The 12,028-nt window shown below is 40.0% G+C and overlaps 1 protein-coding gene across 2 annotated transcripts; it reads left to right on the plus strand.

Moving 5' to 3' along the window:
• Positions 1-4,327: 4,327 nt before the first annotated feature.
• On the plus strand, positions 4,328-7,477 carry LOC128610497 (centrosomal protein of 55 kDa-like). 2 transcript variants are annotated; one of them, XM_053629850.1, is made up of 7 exons: positions 4,328-4,576; positions 5,294-5,500; positions 6,022-6,066; positions 6,171-6,321; positions 6,568-6,812; positions 6,899-7,063; positions 7,161-7,477. In XM_053629850.1, exons 2-7 carry the CDS (start codon positions 5,303-5,305, stop codon positions 7,377-7,379), a joined length of 1,023 nt encoding a protein of 340 aa, XP_053485825.1. In that variant the 5' UTR covers positions 4,328-4,576; positions 5,294-5,302; the 3' UTR covers positions 7,380-7,477. The 2 variants fall into 2 exon arrangements, with proteins under 2 accessions (XP_053485825.1, XP_053485826.1); XM_053629851.1 differs by lacking the exon at positions 4,328-4,576 and adding an exon at positions 4,633-4,876.
• Positions 7,478-12,028: the final 4,551 nt, after the last annotated feature.

Consider the following 12,028-nt stretch of genomic DNA (forward strand, 5'->3'; position numbering starts at 1 on the left):
CGTTGGCGGTTACAGCCAAGGGGGCGGGGCGGAGCCGTCACTCGCGTCGGAGTCACCTGAAACCCAAAAAAACCCACAACAGCGATTAGCAAACAGGCACGCGTCAGCAAAACTGCATAAAACACACCAGAGATTCGCGCACATGATCGGAGATTCGGAGATTCGGAGATACTCACTCACTCACTCACTCACTTCTTTCTTTCTCTCTCTCTGCGAGTGGAATATCGCCCTTTTATACTCCCCCCTCGCTTGCTGGATGGTGGAATTCTTCCGTACGGTGCACCATTCACGAGCCGTGGGTGTGTCGGCGGCCCCGCCCCGCCGCCACGTGCTCTCTGCATGTCCAAAACATTTGGTGGTGCTGAAGCGGAACTGTCTCTTCTGCGCCACTGCGGCAGTCGCGTGAGGAGCGATCTTTGTTTCCTGTGCGCCGGCTACCGGCCTGGCGCCACAGTACCCTCCGCCCCAGCTCCGAGCCTACTGCCGCCACGTGTCGGGCCCACAGGGCGTCCCGTCTTGAGAGGCCATCTGCATTTCCGTGTTGGGTCCCTGCCTGGTGCTGGACCTGGAATGAGAAATCTTGTAGGGTGAGGAACCACCGAGTCACCCGTTAGTGTCCTTGGCCTTGGCCATCCACTGGAGTGGGGCGTGGTCTGTCACCAAATTATGCTGCATCATATTTAAATAATGCATGAAAAGAAATACAAAGAATTCAGTGGCGCAAATGTTGTTTATTTACTAGAGCTAAAGTGTGTTCTACATATCCTAGAATTGCTAATCAGTATACAGCTTCTCGCTTCACTGCTGGAATCCAGGTGTGTTTTGTTGTTCGGAAATCTAAACACTTTAATTTAATAAGTAGGTTATATCTGGGCCTGAGGGAGCATCCAACCACCGAGCAACATGGTCCTAGTTTTAATACTGACATTTTTAATAGCAAGATACAATATCGCAATCTCACTGTGCATAAAGCACCTGCCGTTGTTTTGAATGTGCTCGACAACTAACCAGAAACGTCCAAGGAACAAAGACGCCACTTCCTTAAACCGACAAATAGCCACTGAAATGTTTCTATAAAAACTGAGACTTCAACAGCACTGTGGTATAAGTGATGCTGTAATGAATGATGTATTATAAGGCTGGTGATCTGTGATGGTTTTGTTCTCTCTGCAGATGTTGATGCTGAACCCAGTGGTGGTGATGTGACTTATAGTGAACTTGTAATAAAACCACAGAAAAAAATCTATGAGAATAAAAGGTAGAGAAAACCATTATTTAATGTGTTTAGATGGATTTTTCTAGAGATTAATACAAGATCTCTTGCTCCAATTAGAAAAAGCCAGTGTTGGTGCTGATACTGTATACTCAGAGCTGAAGCTGAACACCAAGGTAAGACTGATGACACCAGCTTGTTATGAAGCTTAAAAGACCAACCGAACACCATGAAGTAAGAAATATGTATTAGGTAGGATTTGGGCTCTAGCAGTTGTAAGGTAAACTACAAAAACATTGAAAAGGTTGGGTTTACTCCTTGTACACAAAGCCCCACCTCCCAGAATCTTAGTCTGGTAGCTAGCTAGAGAACTTTCCATCGTCTTCTAATAGTTTGTTATAATAATTTATGAATATTCAAAGAACTGACACCAAATAACTTGATTTGTTGCAGCAGCCATCGAATCAGAAAGTTAGTACTAGAGAACCAGACATTAGTCAGAAGAGAGCCTGAGCTGTAATTCTAGTATTATAATTGAGCAAAGGGGAGTGGTTTAATGTGGAGCCAGATGGGTAATGCCTGATGTTGCACACCTGAACCTGGCTTCCTGACCTGTATTTATGTGATCTCTTTTTCTCTATGCAAACTCAGACTTCACTGGACTGAACTCAACCATGTGGACATCCGATCTGCTCATGGGCAAGTGTGGCTGGACTAAAGCTGGGGACCGTTTTGATCAAAGTGGTGGAAGAAGATGACACCACTTCAGTCCACAGCAGTGAAAAGAAATGTTTGCCAGATTCAGTAATACACCTGTGCAAACTGGAAGAGTAAATTAGATACTTAAAAATTAAATACACAGGGCTACAGATTTCACGCTGTGGTTTGGATGATCTAGTAGACACCTTATGAAGTCCTATGATGTATAGCGCACATTACAATGGTTGCACAATTGCTTGTTGTTTTTTTGCTACAAATTGCTTATTTAATTTAGTTATGCATTTACACATTCCAGCTTTTGAGAAATTGTTCATTATAAATTTTACTCACATTTTTACATTAGATTATTTACATTACTATTCCTGTACCATGTGTCCTTTTTAACGTTGTTGTATGTTTCAACTTATACAGTAATTAAACTCATTTAACCAGTCACTCATGTCACAGGTTTAACGGTTGTTTTCTGCATACAGTCTGTAAAATGAACTGAAAATATGAAATTTAGTTTATCAGAAGGTAAATTAATGTGTCATGACTCACACTATGTTCCTAAATTCTGTCATAATTGACCAGCTCAAGTTTTCTCATGCCTACTTGTGTGTTATATTGTGGCACATTAATGTTACCATCACTAAAAAACATAAATAAAAAAAAACCGTGCTCAAAAATTTTGTAATTCAGAGCACAAGTGCTCCTAAAAGAAATTGTTAGCGTAAAGCCCTGCTACGATACTGATGAAAATAGTATCTGAATGTTGCTATAGCGTTGGTCACAGGGGCGAGTTCATAAGGTAACATGGGTCTTTGTAAATTTGTTGATATGCCTGTGTGGGAGGAACGACTTCAGTAAGGTTGTAGTTCTTGCTTTTAAATGTATGTCTTTTTCTCCGTTATCTTTAAATGATTTTTTTCCAAGGCATTTGATACCCTCGAGCACCCTTTTCTGTTGAAGTCTTTAGAAATCTTTGGCTCTGGTCCCATGTTTCGTAGTGTAATATCCATGTTCTACAATGATGTTTTCAGTAGTGTTTCCCTGAACCTGGGTTTATCACCCAGAATTCAGATTAAATGAGGAATCCACCAAGGATGCCCAATTTCACCATTACTGTTTAACCTAGCAGTTCAATTAATGTATTTCATCATAAAAAATAAAAACTGAGGATAATATAGGTATTGATATTCTTGGCAGGACTTTCTCTAGAAGATGAAATAGAGGGTATTCCAGTAAAAGAGGAGGTTAAGTACCCAGGGGTTATGATTACCAAGAACTGTGCTAATACAGAACACTCAAACTTCAAATCTAAAATTGAAGGGATGAAAAAATCCTTAAATCATTGCTTATCTACTTATCTATTTTGGCCAGAATCCTCTTGACTAAAACTGAGGGAATATCCAAACTTATATATTTATCTCACACATTGAACATGGTCCCAAAAGTAGCTCAGTCTGTGAATTCAACATAAAATTGATCATCTATGAGCTTTATTTCAATTGAACACAAATTAGCTTCTGTTGTTGAGCACCATTTGTAAAAGTCATTTTTAAAAAAATCTCTTTATAAATAAATAAATTTCTTATATCACTGACTCCCTTCCACAGAGACAGCAATACACTATGACAGCAGTACACTATGTCTGCAGTACACTATGAGAACAGTACACTATGTCTGCAGTACACTATGAGAGCAGTACACTATGTCTGCAGTACACTATGAGAGCAGTACACTATGACTGCAGTACACTATGAGAACAGTACACTATGTCTGCAGTACACTATGAGAGCAGTACACTATGAGAGCAGTACACTATGTCTGCAGTACACTATGAGAGCAGTACACTATGTCTGCAGTACACTATGAGAGCAGTACACTATGTCTGCAGTACACTATGAGAGCAGTACACTATGAGAGCAATACACTATGACTGCAGTACACTATGAGAGCAGTACACTATGACTGCAGTACACTATGAGAGCAGTACACTATGACTGCAGTACACTATGTGAGCAGTACACTATGAGAACAGTACACTATGTCTGCAGTACACTATGAGAGCAATACACTATGACTGCAGTACACTATGAGAGCAGTACACTATGAGAGCAGTACACTATGACTGCAGTACACTATGAGAGTAGTACACTATGAGAGCAGTACACTATGAGAGCAGTACACTATGACTGCAGTACACTATGAGAGTAGTACACTATGAGAGCAGTACACTATGAGAGCAGTACACTATGAGAGCAGTACACTATGTCTGCAGTACACTATGAGAGCAGTACACTATGAGAGCAGTACACTATGACTGCAGTACACTATGTCTGCAGTACACTATGACTGCAGTACACTATGAGAGCAGTACACTATGAGAGTAGTACACTATGAGAACAGTACACTATGAGAGCAGTACACTATGTCTGCAGTACACTATGACTGCATGACATCATGAAATTCTAAATTCTTGATGACGTCTACCGGTCAGTGGTGAGGCTACATCAGTCTTTCAGTCTCCACGACAAAGAACAAACCTCCTTCACATCAACACAGACTTCTCCAGAAAATCTGAAAGACTCGTGCAGTCCAGCCAGGAGACGCCAAATTGTAGTGGACATTTTACAACACTCGCAGACTCGTCCTCTGAAGGTAAAACGGTTTATTACAGAAAGATGGTTAATGCAGGAGAGAATAAAGCAGGAGAGAATAATGAGAGCGCCCTGAAGCCCTTGTACTAAACCACTACTATAGATATGAAACGCAGAACATGACACACTTCGCGCGGTGGAGATAAACTTCTGTAGTTTTTCCCGTGTGCTTGTTGTTATTGTTCGTCTTCTTCTTCTTCACCACTTGTGGACGGACTAAAACACTTGCGCGTATTTGCTGCCCCCTTCAGGTCCGGAAGAATTGCAACCTCGGTGCCTCCATTGGAACGGTATCAACGCTGTGTGTGTCATTAACTCATTAAAAATGGTCCCTTTTAGCAAGTTACTGTGGTATGAGGGGAATTAAACACTTCCGGTGTGCTGTAATTAAAAAAATAATGCACTTTATCTTGTTTTATTCCTTACCTAATCAATACCCTAAATGTATTTCTGGTAGAAAATTATGTAATAAAAAAAATTAAGCTACCTTTTAACTCATAAGGTCTTTTAATAACACCACATAAACAACATTTAATCAAGGTGCATACAAATAAAAATATTTATACTAATTAATACTGTTAATTAATATCATGTTTAATTACGTTTAGTATACTTCTATCTGTCTGCTGCTGTAATAGGTGAATTTCCCTCCAGGATCATTAAATCTATCTAACTCATAAATAAATAAATAAATGCTTGGTATACACTTGTTTTCCAGGGAACAATCATGGGATTTAAAGGAGCCATGAAAACGTTTTCAAAGAAACTAGGATTTAAAAGCAGTGGCTCAAAGGCTGTAGAAGCTGAACTTGAGAAATTAAAGAAGGAAAATGCCCAGCTGAGGATGACCTTGGAGGACATGTCGAAACAAAATGGAAGGCTTTATCCTGCATGTCCTGAGTCAGATGAAGCCAAGCTGCTGGAGGTGAGTCTGTTTTTGTCTGTAGAATTCAGACTATGAACGATGCACCCCTTACAGGTCGAGGAACACAACTGTTTTGAAGCACAAGGTTTTGACTTCAAGTTTCAAAGCTCTGAATCACTTAACTATTGTGTTCCATGCTTGGAGGAGTCACTTTGCATATTTTTTTTCTCCAAATGAATAAATAAATATCAGCAATAATATGAAAAGTGAATAGTTTTTCTTCATAGTGGTAAAACGTGAAGAAACTGAACAGCTGCAAATAACTGATCGTTCTGCTAATACGGTTTTCCTCTGGAGGCTAGCCCGCTGTCTAGATAGAGTTCATTTGTATTGAATAATTCTGAATGAGTGAGATTTTATGGAGAGGGTGGCTTTTCATGGTGGATGAGACGATTATAAAGTTGCAAGTACATTAAGATTGTACATCAGATTTGAGTATTCAACAACACCATGGTATGAAAATGTTTTAATATGTGGTTGTAGTTCTAGGTGAAGAATCACATACTTGATGTATTTAATAGGTTCCTTCAGGTGAGATCGCCATTCTCAAGGAGCAACTGCGAGATGTGAGTCGACAGACAGCATGACACTCAGATTTTCTTCTCGGTTGCTGCTCAGCATAGTTGAACTCATCACCTGACGACATGTGTTTTATTTCCCCCTGTGCTAGGCTCAGGAAAAAAATCAGAAATGGAAAGTTTATGACCATGAGAGAGAGTCCTGTATGCAGTGGAATCTGGCCAGACGTATAGAGCTCGAGCAGCAGTTAAACCAAGCCCAGCGAACACTAGAACAACAGCACGAAGAGACCAAATCAGAAGGTAGGGCCTCACCGAAAAATCAGTAGGAAGTGATGTCACTTGAGTGAATCCACTTCTTTTACATGCAACGAGAAACTCTGCAACAAATGTTTTTAAAGGTCCACTTCACATCTGCTCTTTTTCTACTATAATGGCAAATTTCATCTGTTATCTAAGGTTATCTAAGGTTACTGGGTGCTTCAAGATTCTCTTAACTTGATGAAAGGTAATATTCAGAGGTCTGTCTTTCTGACTACCGTGATCCAGGTCAGTCACCTGCCTCCATGCAGCAGGAGAAGCAGCTGCAGGAGAGCCAGAGGGAGATGGAGGAGGAACGCAAAAGGGCGAGCCGCCTACAGGTCGAGTTGGTGGAGCTGAAAGCCAAGTATGAAGAGAAGAGCCGTGAGGTGGTGCGAGTCCAGGAGGAACTGCAAGTGGAGCGTAGAAGTTGGCGACAAACTTTAGCTTTACGGCATGAAGATCAGAAAAGAATGGCTGTTTTAGAGCAACAGGTACAAGATTTTGCTTCAGTGAACCTTTATATTACCAGATAGATGATGGAACGATTCTCTAAAGCATTTCCAACTTTATCTGGCAGATCCAATTGTCTGCTAGAGACTTTGAGAACGAGAAACAGGACCGACAAAGTCTACAGCACCTGCTCCACAAAGTGCTGAAGGAGCTTCGCAAGGCTAGAGACCAAATCACACGCTTGGAGTCGGCAGACATCCACGTTCACCAAAGTATCACTTTTAAAAAAAAGGTAAAGTTGATTTTATAAGTAAATCAAAAAGTAATTCAGTCAATCCAAATCAGTGAACTTTATTTATTGATTGATTTATTTTAATAACAATATACAGAAACTGCAGCGAGAAACTCGGTTCTCTGAGCCAAGCTCATGCACCAGGCTAGATCTGGATAAGACGACCAATCAGGACCGTATCCTGAACCCCACATCTCCATTAAAGAGCTCCAACACATTGGATGAGCGCTTTCTGGACTGTCCCATCTGCAGGGCCTCATACCCTGTCAGCCAGCACAGAAAGCTCCTTGTACACATTGACTACTGCTTTAATTAAGGGATTAGGGCTTGATATTGCTTATATTTTCCATTTTTCCTCTTTTTTATGTCTTTTTATATTTTTGTATTCCAAATAAAATTTCCACTGATTTTTCATTTAGTTCTGGATTAATCAATGGTGTGCGTGATCGGCTTTTGAGTATTTGCAAAGATATTGCCTTTCCATTAATGTGGAGCATATTTAAAGTACATTTTAACTTCTGTTCGTTCTGGTTGGGTAACTGTAATGTACCCAAGTGGCAAGTTTTCTTCCCTAGTATCACCTCAAAGGTGTTGAAGTGGCACAGGATAGACTCACTTTCAGTAACCTGTCCTGATGCTGGAAATCAGATCTGTCTTGAATTAGGCTGCATGTGTGTAAATCCTTGTATTAGACCGATTTAATGAGAACAAAGCAAACCATCAAAAATCACTGAGCAAACTCGTGGTCAAAAAAACGGCAAAAGACAGACAGTCAGCAAACAGGACAAACTAGGTCAGGCCATAAACACATGAACTATGGACAGAAACAGGATCAAACGAGGAATGACACACAAAGTGAAAACACGGCTTGGTAACGTCAGAACACATGGTAAGCTGAGCTTATACTTTGCAAAGAATGAATGAATAAAGGTCTCTTTTAAAGGGTGCTTGTTTGGTGATTCATTTGGGGTGAATTCTCCCATCTTGTGCCCAGTGTTACGTTTCATACAGTTGATTGAGACCCTGACTAGGATAAAGCAGTAAATAAAGATCAATGAACGATGAATGATCAACGTTTTAGTGACTAAGGTCTTTCCTCTAAATTCCACTGCAGTGGAAAAACATAATGCTGAGGATGAGAAGAAGCTTTTAGTTACAGTAGTACTGTGTACTGCATGAATCCTAAGTGCACACCAAACAGCATTCAAAATGACTTCTGTACCAATCACGGTACAGTTCTTTTCTTTTATATCCATTTTATATTACAGTAGTGCAGACAGAACAAATGGCACTTAATCAAAAGGATATTGTTAGTAAAAGTTAGGAAAAAAATCCGTTTACACATCAACATACTATATGGTCAAAAGTATGTGGACACCTGACCATCACACCCATATGGCCTTCCCCAAACTGTAGCCACAAAGTTGGAAGCACACAACTGTCTAAAATGTCTTTGTATGAAGTAGCATTACAATTTCCCTTCACTGGAACTAAGGGGCCCTCTCATCCAACACCAGTGCCTAACCTCTTGCATTCTTGTGGCTGAATGGGCAAATCCCCACAGCCCCAGTCCAAAATCTAGTGAAAAGTATTGCCAGAAGAGTGGAGTTATAGGAGTGAAGGGGAGACCACATCTATATTAATGCCTACGTTTTTAGAATGGGATGTTCAAAACTCAGGTGTCCACATACTTTTGGTCATACCATGTACATTCTAAAAAAAAAAGAGCTTATCCTGTTTGTGTGCCATAATCAATGCTTTTATGCTTGTAATAGTAACAATTTAGTCATTCTATTTATATTATAATGTTGTTGAATTCTTAAATCTGACTGGTCAGGAGGTGTTCATTAGTTTTCTAATGCCTCGTGATAACAGGACTTAACTGCCACAACATTAAACAGAACTATAAACTGATTTTTAAAAAGCATTCCGAGTTATTGTTTACTTCATTTGAAAAAATATTGTTGTCAAATGACTGTGTTATAAGAGTATAAAACACTTTGAGATGTGCTGTTATAAGAAAAGAATCTGCTTAGGGGTTGTAACCAAATCACACCACACCATGAAGATTTCCTATGGAAATAACACAGCCTAGTATGTTTTAGTCCTTAGATATCATGCTGGCCTTATTTAATTTGATATTGCCTCGATACCGCTTCACACGCAAGAGTTGTGTAGGCTAATATTTAGCCTATTATTTATTTGATGTTTTCAGAATTTATGTCCATGTGACTTTCTACTGTGTTTAGGGGTTTAAAGCTATAATTAATTGGATTTAGCAGCCATCAAGAGTAATTTACTATAATTTACAGGGCAAAGCGAAAAAAGAAAACTCAAAACAAAACAAGATATCTAGAGCAATCACCTCGTATTCCAAAACAGATGATAGCATTGAAGGCACAGACACTCTGTCATCTGTCATTATCCACAATCTGAGTAGACGCACAGGTCAAATAAGAAAACTTCTGCAAGAGATCACATAATTCATTTACAAAAAAAAGCAGATTTGTACTTCATTATATTTACTGTTGCATATAGCGGTTATATAGCTAGGAGAAGATCACTCTTCTGAGCTGCATGTTGTGCACGTCCTGGACACGTTTCTGCCTCTCTGTCAGGTTGCTGCTCAGGGACTGTCTGATGACAGGAAAAATAACCTTCTCTCTCACACTCACCTGGGTCTGATGTCTACAGCAGGAAAATAAGCATAGCATAATAGGGTCTAGAATGCCACACACACACACCCCCCAAAGCTCAGCACTGAACAAGAAGACCAGCATCAGCCGCTGAAGACTGCCGAGTCCTCCGCTGAAGCTCCTCGCTCTCGTTGGAGGAAGAAGGTACCTCTATTCTCCTTTTCAGACTCTCCCTTAAATATAACTTCGTTTCCTTATTTAACCTCAATTTGAAGTGTTTGAAGTGTTACTGCAGTTCTGAATATATCCAGTAGGTGGCATAATGACACGTTAACGCAAACGACTCGACAGCTGAAATAAACAGCGCACAAGTGTGAACAAAATACAAGCAAATAATTATAAACATATAACAATAAGAAGATACGACACTGATCCGAGTACATTACATTAATTCGTTTGTTTATTTATTTAGCTTAAAGTGCTTATTTTCTTCATTTAGTACTACCCTTCAATAACTACATAAGATATTGACGTGTTTTCCAGAAGACAATAACAATTTACACCCATCATCCTGTTCAAAAATTTACTGTTAAAAAAATTTTTTTTTTTTTTTTTTTAATAATTACAGACTGACTGGACACTGTTGATTTGGTGTAAGATATTGAACTTTTTTATAATAAATGGGACAGTGTGTATTGTTAACATGACTATACAGATAAGTCAAATCTTTTAATTAAACAAGTGCAAATAAAGATTTAAAACCGACTATTAAAAAAAAAAAAAAAAAAAAAAAAAGTTTCTCATGCACGCAACCTGCCTGTGTGTTTCAGCAACCGGCGGAGAGCGTGACCACGGAGACCAGAAGGAGCTCTCGCTCTGCCGCCCAGTCCACCAAGGGCAAAATGAAGGTACGCGGACTTCCTGTGCGCTTTTAATTCCTCTCATCGTTTCCTCATTCTGCACTGTGTTTAATGAGCTCTGGATCACAGAGGAAATGAGTGCCATCATGTGTTTATACAGCGCTGTACATCTTCCTTCCTTACGTGACTGTACAGTTACGTTTTCAGTTTCCATATAAATATATCGGTACTTTTTTTTTTTTTTTTTTTTAAATAAGTTCTTGTTTTTTAAAATTTAGATGGAGTGCCTTGAGAAAGTATTCACCCCTTAGTATGTTTCCTATTTTGCCACCTTATAACCTGGAATTAAAATGGATTTTTAGGGGGGCTGATTTGGAGATGGTCGCAGGGAAGGAACCGCGTGACGCCAAAATTTATTGCTGCACAAGGGGCTCACACCAGCAAAGGTTCACATACTTTTGCCACTCACAGATATGTAATAGCAGATCGTTTTCCTTGATAAATAAATGACAGAGTATAATATTTTTCTCATTTGTTTAACTGGGTTCTCTTTATCTCCTTTTAGGACCTGTGTGAAAATCTGATGCTGTTTTAAGTCAAATTTATGCAGAAACATGGAAAATTCTTCAAATCCTTTATGCTAAGCAAAACACTCCTGTTTCATTTCAGGACCTCATTGGCGAAGAACAGATTCTGGACTAAGGAGGTGGACCGCTCGCTCTATGGCATGAGACTACATCTCCAAAAACCCTCTTCTCAGCCCCATCTTGGAGTCAGAGGTCTCCAGCCTGAGCAACACCCCGACACAACCACCTACAGGCAGGAGCACACCTAACACAGATAATGCATGCCATAACGTATCTGAATGATCCTGCAAAAATTAAGTCTAGAAATGTAGCTAAAATGGGAAGGGTGGAAAATTTAAAAAATAAAAAATAAAAAAAAAATTTAAAAAACCACCCTCACTTCCTTCTTTGCCATATCACGAGCTGTAACTATAGAAACGGTAACGTATTAGAACAAACATGTTAATCCAAACCAGTCATTTGCAGCCACACTACTGTCAGAGCTGCTGTTATTGAAACCAAATCAACACCTGAACAGGAGAATCCATCAGGAGAGCAGTCCACGAAACCAGAACCGGAAACTCTGAGAGGATGGAAGAGCGCTAGGGCGAGAAATAGATCTGTGGCAGAGGAAGAGGAACAGTTAGAAGAACAAAGAGGATTAGAGAAGACATGTGAGGACACGGTGGAATCTTCGGGAAGTGAGAGAGGAGAAGAACGACGAGGACGTGAGCGAGTTCAGGCCGTGAAGTAGAGGAGAAGTCGAATCCATCTTCAGCCCCCTTAGAAAGCCACGAGCCCTGGCAGCAGCCAGACCTCTCCTGCATCGAAGACGTCCTGAAGCCCGTAGAGAAGAGTCGCGGCTTGGTGAGACGCAGCCTGAGACACTGCAGGAACGTGGAC

Source organism: Ictalurus furcatus, chromosome 7, assembly GCF_023375685.1.
Source record: "Ictalurus furcatus strain D&B chromosome 7, Billie_1.0, whole genome shotgun sequence".
In the NCBI taxonomy this organism is placed as follows: domain Eukaryota; kingdom Metazoa; phylum Chordata; class Actinopteri; order Siluriformes; family Ictaluridae; genus Ictalurus; species Ictalurus furcatus.